This window comes from Salvelinus namaycush, chromosome 19 (assembly GCF_016432855.1).
Source record: "Salvelinus namaycush isolate Seneca chromosome 19, SaNama_1.0, whole genome shotgun sequence".
Taxonomy (NCBI): domain Eukaryota; kingdom Metazoa; phylum Chordata; class Actinopteri; order Salmoniformes; family Salmonidae; genus Salvelinus; species Salvelinus namaycush.
The window spans coordinates 10,485,294-10,501,561 of NC_052325.1; the positions used below are offsets into that span (position 1 = coordinate 10,485,294).

The following is a 16,268-nucleotide window of genomic DNA, read 5'->3' on the forward strand; positions in this document are numbered from 1 at the left end:
CAGAAAATGTTCCAATTCACACACTTATCAAGTGAACATCCCTGGTCATCCTTACTGCCTCTGATCTGGTGGACTCACAAAATACAAATGCTTCATTTGTAAATTATGTCTGAGCATTGGTGTGCCCCTGGCTTTCCGTAATTAAAAAATATATATAATATAAAGAATTTTAAATGATCCGTACTTTTACATTTGATACTTAAGTATATTTTAACAATTACATTTACTTTTTATAATTAAGTATATTTAAAATCAAATACTTTTAGACTTTTACTCAAGTAGTATTTTACTAGATGACTTTCACTTTTACTTGAGCCATTTTCTATTAAGGTATCTTTACTTTTACTCAAGTATTACAATGGCTACTTTTTCCACCGCTGACCAACGCCATAACCTTGGTGTGTGCATAGTTGAAGTTAGGAAAGAGACAGTAGCTTCTTCTTCTTTGGTATCATGGTGTTTGCACGTTTTGTTTGTGCATGACGCCACCTACTGGTAGTGTGTGTTCGATCACGTTACATTTGTGATACAAAAAGGAAGGGGGAAAAAGAAGAAATTGCACCACCAACCAACCCTACACCTATATAACACTATTTCATCAAAATAAAAAAAATCTCAAAAACATCTTATAACTCTTCTGCGGTAAAATATTACTTCTCAGCAGCTGCCACCAACGTTCATTAAAAACCCACTACAGACTACACCATTCCACTACTTTGATCCTATCTGCTCCTGCACCATGCCAACGACCGGGGAGGACGGGATACCACCAGTTAACACACCCTGTAACTCTTCTAAACGAGACAGTAGCTAGATCATATGTAACATTTGAAATTCCTCTTTTTCTTTCAGGCAAATCAATTGCATGCTATTGATGACGTCAATATTAAGCGACTATGGCAAGACCCCCCCACTATTGATAACGTCAATATTAAGCGACTACGGGCAAGACCACCCTCCCAACCCCACCATTGATAACGTCAATATTAAGCGACTACGGGCAAGAACCCCTCTCCCGAAGCGTTATTGTCGCGCCTCGAAGGACTATCAAATAGAGCGATTTTGGAGACGATTTGTGGTTCTGGTGGTAAATAACCATGGCGGTACGGGTGCTCCGGTTGGTCCTCCCCTCAGGGACAGCCGTGTTCAAAATAGGGACAACTATTCGGACGGTAAGGTTGTAAAACGAATTGCCAAAATGCTCTCTCGCGCAACGAAGGGCATCAAGTTCACAAGCGTTGGTACAAGGACACCAGAACAACAATCCTAATGCTAACAGATGGGTGTTTTGCGTCTGTCAACAACTATTCTGCAATAATGTATTGTAAATAATTAACAGATAGCTTCATTTAACTCAAACAAGATGTCTAACTAGCTAGCTAAATTAATTAGCTAACGTTTGCTAGATGAGCTCAGAAGGTTGCCTGGTGGACCAGCCATTACCGGCTTATTTTAGTCAGGACAGAAGCATGACATTCACATGCTCATTCTATTGACACTGAATACAATTCAATATTTGATTTGTGAACTATTGTTCATTGATAAACATATATTCTGTATTTTAGGCTGGTATTCACACAAGCTCAGTAAGGAACCTGCGGTACGGTTGGTGGACATATGCACTGGGCGAGAGGACAACTCCAAGGTTCAAGGAGAACAGCAAGATCATCTCCATTGATGGCAACCTGGCCTCCGGAAAGGGGGCGCTGGCCCAGAATCTGGCTGAGAAGATGGGTAATGATCAGGCTGTTGTCAATGCAGTTATTGATGTCTAAACTACTTGTTTATTAGGCTTTATAAGTTGGGAGGTTAGAAGTTGATAATGCCAACCATTTGCATTTTTTTTGACTCATTTAAAGTGCATATCAATGTGGCGTAGTTATGGTATTCTTTGGTAGTACTATCATTTGTCTTTTTTTAATCCCTTTCCTACCTTCTGGGACAAAACAGAAGGGCACAATGACCCCCCTGCCCCCTTTGTAGATTGACAACATTAACATGTTGCCTGATGTCTGTAGGGATGCTGTACATGCCTGAGCCTGACACGCACTACTTGGACAAGATGACAGCGGAGAAGGCGCCTCTGCCAACCGCCTTTAATGGTAACTGCAGCCTGGAGAAGTTCTACGGAGACCCTAAGGCTGCTGACGGGAACTCCTACCGGCTGCAGGCATGGATGTACCTCATGAGGCTCCTGCAGTGGTCAGACGCCATGGAGCATCTGCTCACCACAGGTATGGCTGGTTGGCTAAGGAATGCGCTCACATATCACACAAATTACAGCAAGATTGTGTTAGGCTATTGGGGAAAAACAACAGACATTTAGCTCTTGACCTTACGTGTTTCTGTAGTTAAATTAATGCCTAGTGCTATTCTAAATGTCTGTTTGCATTTAGATCTTAAACTAACATTATTCTATTCATGTTCTTGTCATAAACTTTCTCTCGCTCCAGGCCAAGGTGTGGTCTTAGAGCGCTCCCCCTACAGTGACATGGTGTTTGTGGAGGCCATGTTCAAACAGGGTTACATCAGAAAGCAGTGTAAGTACTGAAATCCCTATAACAAGGGTCGAACAGATCTGAATAGTCTTTTTGTATGGTTATGAATCAGATCTGGTTTAACACCAACTTGACAATGCCATGATATTGAAAGGTCATTAGTGTTTTCAATAAATAAACGGGGTGACGAAGCTTTTTGCTGTATGTCACCATAAATAACATGGGGTCATTTTACATTGCTGAGGTTGATGAATCTTGTATGTTCTGTAATGCAGGTGTTGACCACTACAATGAAATCAAAGGTATCAGCATCTGTGAGTTCCTTCCCCCCCACTTGGTCATCTATGTGGACATGCCAGCAGAAGAAGTGCAGAAGAAGCTGAAGGCATCAGGCAAGGTAGTGAGAAAAAACATATCAGCCATACTATCCTCTTCTTGACATATCGTCTGTCTGTGTGAAAGACCATCCATACTATCCTCTTCTTGACATATCGTCTGTCTGTGTGAAAGACCATCCATACTATCCTCTTCTTGACATATCGTCTGTCTGTGTGAAAGACCATCCATACTATCCTCTTCTTGACATATCGTCTGTCTGTGTGAAAGACCATCCGTTATGTAGAACCTGTGGAATTTGACAGACAGTTTGAATGTGACTGAACAGGTTTATTTAACCGATTTTGAGACCTGTCCAAAAAGTATTATAAATTGTGTGAATGCCTGGCACTGCTACAAGTTTTTCATATATTGATTTACACTACAATCCAATCAGAGACCCACAACTTTGGAAAACTGATCTAAAGTATGAGTCAAATCACGGCAGTTGAAAATCGCCTAGGTTTTAAGCACGGATGACTTGTCGTTAACACTACTCTAAGACTCCATATGTAACTTGATTTGCACCGGATTCCTCCAACCCTCCGTGATTATCTTTAAAGAGGGGATTATTGCTGGGGCCTCAATGCTAATAACTACCAGGCTTTGTGAGGCCCGACCGCCTGCCTGCCAAGTGTGAGAGGTACTAAATAGGCAGCGCAGGTTGGAAAGCCACAACTCATTTCTGTAATTGTGACTGATTACCAGAGGCATTTGGCAAGTTACAAATTCAAATTAAGAACATTATTCTCCATTTGCGACAGACTGAGCATCGTTTTTTTCTGTTTGTGAAATAGATCACAACCACTGTAGAGACTTTGAGACAAGTTTAAAATGCTTTTAGTTTAAAGCCCCAACAACATCATATGTTCAGGCTAGAGGTAGACCGATTATGATTTTTCAATACCGATACCGATTTATTGGAGGACCAAAAAAAGCTGATGCCGATTTTTATATATATTTGTAATAATGACAATTGCAACAATACTGAATGAACAATGAACCCTTTTATTTTAACTTAATATAATACATACAATCTATTTAGTCTTAAATAAATAATGAAACATGTTCAATTTGGTTTAAAAAATGCAAAAACACAGTGTTGGAGAAGAAAGTAAAAGTGCAATATGTGCCATGTAAAAAGCCAACGTTTAAGTTCCTTGCTCAGAACATGAGAACATATGAAAGCTGGTGGTTCAATATTCCCAGTTTTTCAATATTCCCAGTTTTACTTTGTAGTTATTATAGGAATTATGACATGTCGACTATTTCTATCTATACCATTTGTATTTCATTTACCTTTGACTATTGGATGTTCTTATAGGCACTTAGTTTATAGGCTTGAAGTCATAAACAGCGCTGTTTGCACTGAACGCAAGAGAAGTGACACAATTTCCCTAGTTAATATTGCCTGCTAACATGCATTTATTTTAACTAAATATGCAGTTTAAAAAATATATACTTCTGTGTATTGATTTTAAGAAAGGCATTGATGTTTATGGTTAGGTACATTTGTTCAACGAATGTGCTTTTGCTAAATCATCACCCGTTTGGTGAAGTTGAAGTAGGCTGTGATTCGATGATAAATTAACAGGCACCGCATTGATTATATGCAACACAGGACAAGCTAGTTAACTACACATGGTTGATGATATTACTAGGTTAACTAGTGATTATGTGAAGATAAGTTTAATGCTAGCTAGCAACTTACCTTGGCACCTTGCAGCCACAAGGTCCTTTTTGACGCTGCTCTCGCTTAACAGGTGGTCAGCCTGCCACGCAGTTTCCTCATGGATTGCAATGTAATCGGCGTCCAAAAAGGCATATTACCGATTGTTATGAAAACTTGAAATCGGCCCTAATTAATCGACCATGCCGATTTAATCGGTCGATCCCTAGTTCAGGCATCAGTTTTAAAGCTGTTAGAAAAGCAAATGTATGCTGTGTATGAACTTGTGCTATTCAATGTTTAGGGTGCATGTTAAATAACCTAATGTCTTGTTCAGGCTATATGCCCAAAAGCTGCACTGTGTTTTAGATTGTTAGTGGACGGGTAGGATTTTGGCACAAAACCATCTGTTAAACTCCTCTAGGGTTTAAGCTTAATAGTGGTCAATACAGGAATGAAATCAAACTGAAGCCTGGATAAGAATACAAGCGTGGTCCTTGGCATAGATCTGTATCCGTTCCCACTGAACCATTTGATAGTGTGTGCCAAGAGTATTCTCAAGTTAGGCCTCATTACCTTTCTGCTCTACAAATCAGATCATTGAAGGTGAGAATGTGTTTCAACAGCCGTTCCAAACCGATCTTCTGCTTGTTGACCACTTTGGGTGTTCCACTTGTTAACTTCAATCCATTTAAGGCACTTCCACTAAGCCAGTGAATTGTGTTGAATGTGGTGTAGTTATTTAACTTTTCAAATAGCCTATTTACTAATGTGTGTTGTTCCTGTCTTTTATTCGTCTATCCTGTCTTACCCTCAGGATGTGCCCCTACCCTATCTGAAGAGCATTGAGGACGCATACAAGAAGACCTACCTTCCCAAAATAAGGTTGGTGGACTACAAAGCTGTCTATTGAAGGGAATACTATGCTCGATACCTCTGCCATGACCCCATGGATGGCTCATCATGTTTAACATTTAACCTTTTTTTGAGGTAGTTTTTCTGTATTTCAGTGAGAATGCAGAATTGCTTGCTTATGATGCAACGCAGGCACAAGACATCGAGAGGGTAAGAAAATACAATGTGTGACTAGAGGCTAGGGATCTCCATCTTTCCCTTGTCAAGATGACCTGATGTGTATCTATACTGAAAAAAATATATGAATGCAACAATTTCAACGATTTTACTGAGTTACAGTTCATATAAGGAAATCAGGCAATTTAAATAAATTCATTAGGCCCTAATCTATGGATTTCAAATGACTGGGCAGGGACGCAGCCATGGGTGGACCTGAAAAGGCATAGTCCCATCCACTGGGGAGCCAGGCCCCACCAATCAGAATGAGTTTTTCCCCACAAAAGAGCTTTATTACAGACCAAGATACTCCTCACTTTCATCAGCTGTCGGGGTGGCTGGTCTCAGACAATCCCGAGGGTGAAGAAGCCGGATGTGGAGGTCCTGGGCTGGTGTGGTTACACGTGGTCTACGGTTGAGGGCGGTTGGATGTACTGCCATATTCTTTAAAACGACATTGGAGGCAGCTTATGGTAGAGATATGAACATTCAATTATCTGGCAACAGCTCTGGTGGACATTCCTGCAGTCAGCATACCAATTACACACTCCCTCAAAACTTTAGACATCTGTGGCATTGTGTTGTGTGACAAAACTGCACATTTTAGTGGAATTTTATTGTTCCCCGCACAAGTGTAATGATCATGCTGTTTAATCAGCTTCTTGATATGCCACACCTGTCAGGTGGATGGATTATCTTGGCAAAGGCTAAATGCTCACTAACGGGGATGTAAACAAATTTGTGCACAACATTTGAGAGAAATAAGCTTTTTGTGTGTATGGAACATTTCTGGGATCTCTTATTTCAGCTCATGAAACTTGGAACCAACACTACATATCACGTTTTATATTTTTGTTCAGTAATAGATACATGGGCCTCTGATACAATACAGGAACGATACGTTTTAGTTTGAAACGATTTGGTTTGATTTTAGAGGAATTAATCGATGTGATTCGATGCACTAACATTTGTTGCATAAACACATTAATTTTTCCATTCTAAGTTAAAATCTGCTTCTGATTGAGCTCATGAGCTGGGGCTTCTCTGAGCTGGATCTGTGTGTGGTGTGTGTAGTCACCTGAGCTGAGCCATAAGGGAACCTGGGCATCTAACACTATCAGTTAGGGGGGCAACAATGTTTTGCTTTTTGTCCTCTCCTACTTTTGCTCTGAAATCACCATCTTGCAGGACAGGCACATAGATGCAAGCAATTAGTTCATGATTTAGTGACGTCCTTCCTTACAAAGCTGTCCCACGACTTCACCACAATACTGCATCGGCACCGAAGTATGGCGATAATATCGTATCGTTGAGGTCCCTGGCAATTCCCAGCCTTATTACATTGGTTGTCACTCCCAAAAACACAGCCTAATATTGCGCAAGCCATTTTGCCTACATTTGAATGCTGAAGGTGACCTGCAGATGTGCCAGATCAGGAATAGGCCTACCTCTCGTTGGTCAGTGCACACGAAGCTGCGCACAGCGTGCAGATTGACTATACTACAAATATTGCCTGGGGTTGTTCGGGATGGAAAATGACTTGTAGATCAATGGCTGCCAACATAATTACATGCTTAGTTTAACACTGAAGGAGAGGACACAGTTGTTACAAAATATGAGGAATTTTCTGAAGGTAGAGAGAAGGTAATTTGAGCATTTAGAAATATATATTTTTTGCGATACATAACATTTGAATAGATTTTTCTGAACAATGCATGCTATATTTGGATCGGTTTGTGTTTACACAGTCTGATGCACTCATATCTTAAACATTTGAAATGGGACCGATACGAATCGCTACATCCCTATTAGAGACATGAGAACACAAACATACTGTTGATGTTATTTTATAGGCCTACCCAATCCCTCACAAAATCCTATTGTCAAAATAGACTTACATTTTTTGTGTTTTTCTCATCTACAGATTGCAGAAGACATTGAGGACTTGAAGTTTGAGAAAGGACCTTGGGTAGAACAGGATGATGTCACATTACACTACATGAGAATGCTGTAAGTTTAACCACTTAATTTGTCCCCTAGATGTGTAGCCCTGAAACGAAGTGTTGTCGTTACATTCCTGTCACATTTAGTACATGGGTAGGCCTATATAGTATATTTTGGAGCTCTATAGGCCTTCTCATCAGCCTGCTGTTTTCCTGCCTCTCTCTCCCCAGGGTGGAAAACAAGATGAGGGTGGCAGACCTGACCCTTGTACCCAACTTCCTCCCTGAGGTCACCATCGGAGCTCACGAGTATGACGCAGGCTACTACGCTTTCAAATCGGTAAGGGAGAAAAGCACTCTACTTATCTTATGATATACGATGACCTGATATAACCAGACTACTTCTCTCTTTTTTTTTAACCTTTTATTTAACTCGGCAAGTCAGTTAAGAACAAATTCTTATTTATAATGATGGTCTACCGGGGAACAGTGGGTTAACTGCCTTGTTCAGGGGCAGAACGACAGAATTTTACCTTGTCAGCTCGGGGATTCAATCCAGCAACCTTTCGGTTACTGGCCCCGACGCTCTAACCACTAGGCTACCTGCCGCCCCTCTTATGACGGTGTGGTGCGAGATCACCTGATATATCTACACTATGAAAGAAGTGGAGAATAATGAGGTTGGACCTTAACCGTGCTGGATAATGAGGTTGGACCTTAACCGTGCTGGATAATGAGGTTGGGCCTTAACCGGGCTGGATAATGAGGTTGGGCCTTAACCGGGCTGGATAATGAGGTTGGGCCTTAACCGGGCTGGATAATGAGGTTGGGCCTTAACCGGGCTGGATAATGAGGTTGGGCCTTAACCGTGCGGGATAATGAGGTTGGACCTTAACTGTGCTGGATAATGAGGTTGGACCTAAACACTACTCCTTTTCATCCTTTTTATTTGAGTTTGTTTTGTGTAGTATTTTCCTTCTCCCTCTCTTCTGGGTTGTGTCCGTCCACAATGTTTTTTCCTCCATCATAAACTGAAATATATAGAATGATAAAGAGATGCCAGATGTGGAATATTCTCTAAGTCATTGGTATCGTTGTTGCAGGAAAACATTCTGTTCTGACCTTTAAAGTTTATTGACTGGAGATGAGTTGTCTGGCTGCTGCTGTAAAGTGGGGGTATATAATGTGCTACAGGGTCTTTTGGGCTGACATTTTGCATGGTGTGCATTATCATACTAGAGCAAGTGGGAGGATAAGCTTGATGTTATTTGAACTATGGCGAGCTTTAGTTGTCTATATTTTCTCCTCCGTACTTCTATGTTGACAAAGTTCACTTCTGTTGAAGTGCAGGGTAGGATTCTGTAATAGAGCATGTACTGTGTTTGACAAAACTAGGAATCGATAGGGGCTTGTCTGGGGATTAATTTAGGTTTCGGCAGGTAAAAAACTTGAGTTGAACCGCAGATGCCAAGAACTCAAGGTAAACAAAATAAAACTTGAATGCCTATCCAATATTGATATTTGCAATCAAACACCACTTTTCCAGTCTTCAATTGTATTTGAAGCTGTAAATAAATGTCTTTATTTTTAGCTTCTTTGGCTGTCTGATAACAGTACTGGATAAGATAAGCAGTGTAGGACTCTGTTAACACTAGACACTTTTTTTTTTTTTTTTCTCGTACTCGCAAGACTAATGGTGTAGCGTGGCCCGGGTGACAGAGAGCGGCTTGGCTGTATCACATTAGCAGTAACTTATCACATTAGCAGTAACTAATGCAGTAACTTATCACATTAGCAGTAACTAATGCAGTAACTTATCACATTAGCAGTAACTAATGCAGTAACTTATCACATTAGCAGTAACTAATGCAGTAACTTATCACATTAGCAGTAACTAATGCAGTAACTTATCACGTTAGCAGTAACTAATGCAGTAACTTATCACGTTAGCAGTAACTAATGCAGTAACTTATCACATTAGCAGTAACTAATGCAGTAACTTATCACGTTAGCAGTAACTAATGCAGTAACTTATCACATTAGCAGTAACTTATCACAGTAGCAGTAACTAATGCAGTAACTTATCACATTAGCAGTAACTAATGCAGTAACTTATCACGTTAGCAGTAACTAATGCAGTAACTTATCACGTTAGCAGTAACTAATGCAGTAACTTATCACGTTAGCAGTAACTAATGCAGTAACTTATCACGTTAGCAGTAACTAATGCAGTAACTTATCACGTTAGCAGTAACTAATGCAGTAACTTATCACATTAGCAGTAACTAATGCAGTAACTTATCACATTAGCAGTAACTAATGCAGTAACTTATCACATTAGCAGTAACTAATGCAGTAACTTATCACGTTAGCAGTAACTAATGCAGTAACTTATCACGTTAGCAGTAACTAATGCAGTAACTTATCACATTAGCAGTAACTAATGCAGTAACTTATCACGTTAGCAGTAACTAATGCAGTAACTTATCACATTAGCAGTAACTTATCACAGTAGCAGTAACTAATGCAGTAACTTATCACATTAGCAGTAACTAATGCAGTAACTTATCACGTTAGCAGTAACTAATGCAGTAACTTATCACGTTAGCAGTAACTAATGCAGTAACTTATCACGTTAGCAGTAACTAATGCAGTAACTTATCACGTTAGCAGTAACTAATGCAGTAACTTATCACGTTAGCAGTAACTAATGCAGTAACTTATCACATTAGCAGTAACTAATGCAGTAACTTATCACATTAGCAGTAACTAATGCAGTAACTTATCACATTAGCAGTAACTAATGCAGTAACTTATCACGTTAGCAGTAACTAATGCAGTAACTTATCACGTTAGCAGTAACTAATGCAGTAACTTATCACATTAGCAGTAACTAATGCAGTAACTTATCACGTTAGCAGTAACTAATGCAGTAACTTATCACATTAGCAGTAACTTATCACAGTAGCAGTAACTAATGCAGTAACTTATCACATTAGCAGTAACTAATGCAGTAACTTATCACGTTAGCAGTAACTAATGCAGTAACTTATCACGTTAGCAGTAACTAATGCAGTAACTTATCACGTTAGCAGTAACTAATGCAGTAACTTATCACATTAGCAGTAACTAATGCAGTAACTTATCACATTAGCAGTAACTTATCACGTTAGCAGTAACTAATGCAGTAACTTATCACGTTAGCAGTAACTAATGCAGTAACTTATCACGTTAGCAGTAACTAATGCAGTAACTTATCACATTAGCAGTAACTAATGCAGTAACTTATCACGTTAGCAGTAACTAATGCAGTAACTTATCACGTTAGCAGTAACTAATGCAGTAACTTATCACATTAGCAGTAACTAATGCAGTAACTTATCACGTTAGCAGTAACTAATGCAGTAACTTATCACGTTAGCAGTAACTAATGCAGTAACTTATCACATTAGCAGTAACTAATGCAGTAACTTATCACGTTAGCAGTAACTTATCACGTTAGCAGTAACTTATCACGTTAGCAGTAACTAATGCAGTAACTTATCACGTTAGCAGTAACTAATGCAGTAACTTATCACGTTAGCAGTAACTAATGCAGTAACTTATCACATTAGCAGTAACTAATGCAGTAACTTATCACATTAGCAGTAACTAATGCAGTAACTTATCACATTAGCATTAACTAATGCAGTAACTTATCACGTTAGCAGTAACTAATGCAGTAACTTATCACATTAGCAGTAACTTATCACGTTAGCAGTAACTAATGCAGTAACTTATCACGTTAGCAGTAACTAATGCAGTAACTTATCACATTAGCAGTAACTAATGCAGTAACTTATCACGTTAGCAGTAACTAATGCAGTAACTTATCACATTAGCAGTAACTAATGCAGTAACTTATCACATTAGCAGTAACTAATGCAGTAACTTATCACGTTAGCAGTAACTAATGCAGTAACTTATCACGTTAGCAGTAACTAATGCAGTAACTTATCACATTAGCAGTAACTAATGCAGTAACTTATCACATTAGCAGTAACTAATGCAGTAACTTATCACGTTAGCAGTAACTAATGCAGTAACTTATCACATTAGCAGTAACTAATGCAGTAACTTATCACGTTAGCAGTAACTTATCACGTTAGCAGTAACTAATGCAGTAACTTATCACGTTAGCAGTAACTAATGCAGTAACTTATCACGTTAGCAGTAACTAATGCAGTAACTTATCACATTAGCAGTAACTAATGCAGTAACTTATCACATTAGCAGTAACTAATGCAGTAACTTATCACATTAGCATTAACTAATGCAGTAACTTATCACGTTAGCAGTAACTAATGCAGTAACTTATCACATTAGCAGTAACTTATCACGTTAGCAGTAACTAATGCAGTAACTTATCACGTTAGCAGTAACTAATGCAGTAACTTATCACATTAGCAGTAACTAATGCAGTAACTTATCACGTTAGCAGTAACTAATGCAGTAACTTATCACATTAGCAGTAACTAATGCAGTAACTTATCACATTAGCAGTAACTAATGCAGTAACTTATCACGTTAGCAGTAACTAATGCAGTAACTTATCACGTTAGCAGTAACTAATGCAGTAACTTATCACATTAGCAGTAACTAATGCAGTAACTTATCACATTAGCAGTAACTAATGCAGTAACTTATCACGTTAGCAGTAACTAATGCAGTAACTTATCACATTAGCAGTAACTAATGCAGTAACTTATCACGTTAGCAGTAACTTATCACGTTAGCAGTAACTAATGCAGTAACTTATCACGTTAGCAGTAACTAATGCAGTAACTTATCACGTTAGCAGTAACTAATGCAGTAACTTATCACGTTAGCAGTAACTAATGCAGTAACTTATCACGTTAGCAGTAACTAATGCAGTAACTTATCACATTAGCAGTAACTAATGCAGTAACTTATCACATTAGCAGTAACTAATGCAGTAACTTATCACATTAGCATTAACTAATGCAGTAACTTATCACGTTAGCAGTAACTAATGCAGTAACTTATCACATTAGCAGTAACTTATCACGTTAGCAGTAACTAATGCAGTAACTTATCACGTTAGCAGTAACTAATGCAGTAACTTATCACATTAGCAGTAACTAATGCAGTAACTTATCACGTTAGCAGTAACTAATGCAGTAACTTATCACATTAGCAGTAACTAATGCAGTAACTTATCACATTAGCAGTAACTAATGCAGTAACTTATCACGTTAGCAGTAACTAATGCAGTAACTTATCACGTTAGCAGTAACTAATGCAGTAACTTATCACATTAGCAGTAACTAATGCAGTAACTTATCACATTAGCAGTAACTAATGCAGTAACTTATCACGTTAGCAGTAACTAATGCAGTAACTTATCACATTAGCAGTAACTAATGCAGTAACTTATCACGTTAGCAGTAACTTATCACGTTAGCAGTAACTAATGCAGTAACTTATCACGTTAGCAGTAACTAATGCAGTAACTTATCACGTTAGCAGTAACTAATGCAGTAACTTATCACGTTAGCAGTAACTAATGCAGTAACTTATCACGTTAGCAGTAACTAATGCAGTAACTTATCACATTAGCAGTAACTAATGCAGTAACTTATCACATTAGCAGTAACTAATGCAGTAACTTATCACATTAGCAGTAACTTATCACGTTAGCAGTAACTAATGCAGTAACTTATCACGTTAGCAGTAACTAATGCAGTAACTTATCACGTTAGCATTAACTCCTAACGTGCTGTTTTCCAAGTCTCTGGGGTGATGGATTGCAATGTCGCCCCCAGTGACACAAACACTTTGCTTTACCATTAGTCTTTACTATCATCCCATGTCCAAGGGATAGATGAGTCTTGAGTGGCTAGTTCTTCAAAGCTGAAGGGAATAAGCAGGCCCGGCTCCTTAAATCTTAGAACTCTTAAACCTGCCCAAGTGTCCTGTGGAATCTCACTTGTCTCTTCTTACCCAAGCAATTCCCACAACTGTTTTTGGACTTATGATTATTGAAACCCCTTGCTTTGGCTTAGTTTTAATGATTTGTTTTGTAAAGTGTATGCTATGACTTTCCCCCTCCTTCAGAGGGTTTCAGAACATGTAAACTATTACCCAATTGATTTAATTCCATGCTCAGTATTAAAGGGATACTTCGGGATTTTGGCAATGAGGCCCTTTATCTACTTTCCCAGAGTCAGATGATCTCATGGACACCATTTTTATGTATTTACCTGTGGTTTGAAGGAAGTTGCTAACTAGTACTGGTGCAATTGCTAACTAGCGTTAGCTCGCGAAACTACCTCTAACTTCCTTCATACTGAACACAGAGACAAAAAAAAGGGCATCCACAAGTTTATCTGACTCTGGGGAAGTGGATAAAGGGCCTCATTGCCAAAATCCTGAAGTATCCCTTTAAAGTTGTTTAATTTTAGCCAACCTGTCTGTTTCTCACTTAAATTTTCTTGCTATATTTTTTGCCAACTATTCCAGTTAATACAGCCCAGATGTGTTAGCATGCCTAATAGGCTATTTCCCCTGTCATTTCTCTCCATATAATTAAATTCACAAATGTTTCTTTTCTCTCCAAAAGCTCCCGGGAAAGAAGTATGCTGCAGGTTATAACGCAGATATTGGAGATAAGAACATCTGGCTGAAGTGAAGGCGTGGACCTAACTACTCTGGAGCTGATTGGTGTAGATGAATGTTTCCTTCCTCATTCCCTCCCTCACGCACCTGCTCACTCCTCCCTATGGGCAGAGAAGTCTAAATATAGGCTCATCCATTTGATCCAATCAACAACGTTCTCTTCTGTCTATGTATCAATGAGAAATTGTACGCATTAAAAACTTTTCAAAATGTCAATGTTCCTTCATGTTTAAAATATGCATCTAGCTTTTTCAAGAAAGATGATAGCAATTGGGATGAAAGAGGAGATATTTCAGCTCATCCTAAGTCATATTACTGACTTTTATTCAGGAAACTTTCAAGTTGCTGTCCCAGTTTAAGCGACTTATAATGTCCTTTTTAGTATTTTCTTTAGCAGATGCTTCAGTGACTGAGTCAGTGCATATTGAGGTGTTACAACCCCATAGGGGCTCTGGAAGCAGGTAGCCAATTTGGCAGGACTTCACGTTGTACCGAAGTGGTTCACAAACCAATTGGCTTCCAGCTGTTCTATAGCTGCATATCAGACACAATGCATTTATAAATAACGTGTATAAAATCTGCCTCGGCAGTTATGATACATGCCTTAAGAACAACATATACTTGTGCTTGCATTTCATGAATGGGAAGGATCGTGTTTCATTCAGATGACGGTTCAGGTGCTGTTCATTTCACTCTCGTGGTATTGTTAGGTTCTTAAACAGAGTAAAAACTCACGGACGATTAGTAAAGCTCAAACCAAGTTTATTCACACACTGGGTCATACAGCTGCATACGACAAAGATGTGGTTCCACCAGCACAAATATATATATACCCCAATTTTGGTGAAGTATCCTCCTTTCTTCTAAACATGACATCTTTATTGCTAGGCAGAACTTTAGTGATATCTGTTCTCCCTCACTTTATCTGACCTGACCTCAGGCCCAAATTCCTCACTTCTCCCAATAGGATCCCTGATGTCTACCGATAACATATTCTGACAGAATATAAATGTTCTACAGTCCCCTCCCTCAGTGACATGAGTAAGGATACTTTATATTTTCACGTTTAGAACTCAGAACCCATCAGTGTGGATCAGATAAGGGGCTTATCCAGAGGGCTTGACATGGTCAAATTGACTCAGCCAAAAACATATCTAAGTTGAGATTTATTATTGAACCAGAACATCAATTGTTATTTCTGGTTTATCAAAGTTAGCTGGCTAAATAATTGATCCTGACATATTGTATACCCCTCTGTTGTTCAGGTAAAAAAATCAGAAGAACAATTCCTCTCTCTTTTCACAGAATGACTTTAAGAGCCTGATTGCTTTTAATTTACCACCAGCTGACTCTTCAGGATTTACCCCCCCCCCCCCCCCCCCCATCTCTCTTTCTTTCACACACACACACACACACACACCCAGCAGCATTTACACACCTACGCCACTGTAGCTCAGTGCAGACAGACGACAGGGAGCTGTTACTCTCTGACAGAGAGGAGCAGAGCCGTAGGCTAGGGCAATTCGACGCTGTCCTCTACCAAAGTGTTAATTGAACACACGACATTAAGAACGATTAAAGGAGCCCTTGTCGACCTCACCTTAAAAGTGTCACTGTGATCTGTTAGTGATGCTCTGCTGCTCTTTCCTGTGCAAATGGTTCTAGCAGGTGAAACCTTTCAATGAACAAATGCCTCCCTCCCCTGAGTCCATTTTCACATGGGCCACTTTGAAATCAATCGACAGTAGGCTAGTGAGTTTCACAGCCCATGAGAGAAGCAAGAGTTGGGTAATTGCCATTATAAAATGAGTCTCATGACTTGTTATAGGATGTCACGGTCACAGTTGAAATCCGTTTTACAGAACTCTCTTATGGCGGCTCAGACGGATCATTTTACAAAGCTAGACACCAACCATGTGCAAGAATTGGAAAACACATTCAAAAGGGCAACTGGAGGACGAAGAGTAAGCTGCATCATGACTATAAAAAATAAGTTAAACTTCTAGAAGGTTATGGCCTACTTCTTCAGTACAG

General features: G+C 39.2%; 1 protein-coding gene across 2 annotated transcripts; it reads left to right on the forward strand.

Moving 5' to 3' along the window:
- The first annotated feature begins 960 nt into the window (after positions 1 to 960).
- LOC120064138 (NADH dehydrogenase [ubiquinone] 1 alpha subcomplex subunit 10, mitochondrial-like) lies at positions 961 to 15,833 on the forward strand. 2 transcript variants are annotated; one of them, XR_005478569.1, is made up of 11 exons: positions 961 to 1,172; positions 1,566 to 1,734; positions 2,019 to 2,234; positions 2,454 to 2,540; positions 2,774 to 2,895; positions 5,360 to 5,427; positions 5,553 to 5,607; positions 7,538 to 7,623; positions 7,788 to 7,896; positions 14,179 to 14,345; positions 14,588 to 15,833. XR_005478569.1 is itself a non-coding variant. In XM_039014502.1 (10 exons), the coding sequence occupies exons 1-10, from the start codon at positions 1,098 to 1,100 to the stop codon at positions 14,245 to 14,247; spliced, it is 1,056 nt and encodes a 351-aa protein (XP_038870430.1). In that variant the 5' UTR covers positions 961 to 1,097; the 3' UTR covers positions 14,248 to 14,450. The 2 variants fall into 2 exon arrangements, 1 of the variants encoding a protein (XP_038870430.1); XM_039014502.1 differs by lacking the exon at positions 14,588 to 15,833 and having other exon boundaries at positions 14,179 to 14,450.
- The last annotated feature ends 435 nt before the right edge of the window (positions 15,834 to 16,268 follow it).

Excerpts from the sequence above, each read along its gene's own strand:
- LOC120064138 (XM_039014502.1), top strand. The coding sequence starts at position 1,098 with ATGGCGGTACGGGTGCTCCGGTTGGTCCTCCCCTCAGGGACAGCCGTG. Across the intron at positions 1,173-1,565 it reads TAGGGACAACTATTCGGACG|GCTGGTATTCACACAAGCTC; the intron begins GTAAGGTTGTAA and ends TCTGTATTTTAG. Across the intron at positions 5,428-5,552 it reads ACCTACCTTCCCAAAATAAG|TGAGAATGCAGAATTGCTTG; the intron begins GTTGGTGGACTA and ends TCTGTATTTCAG.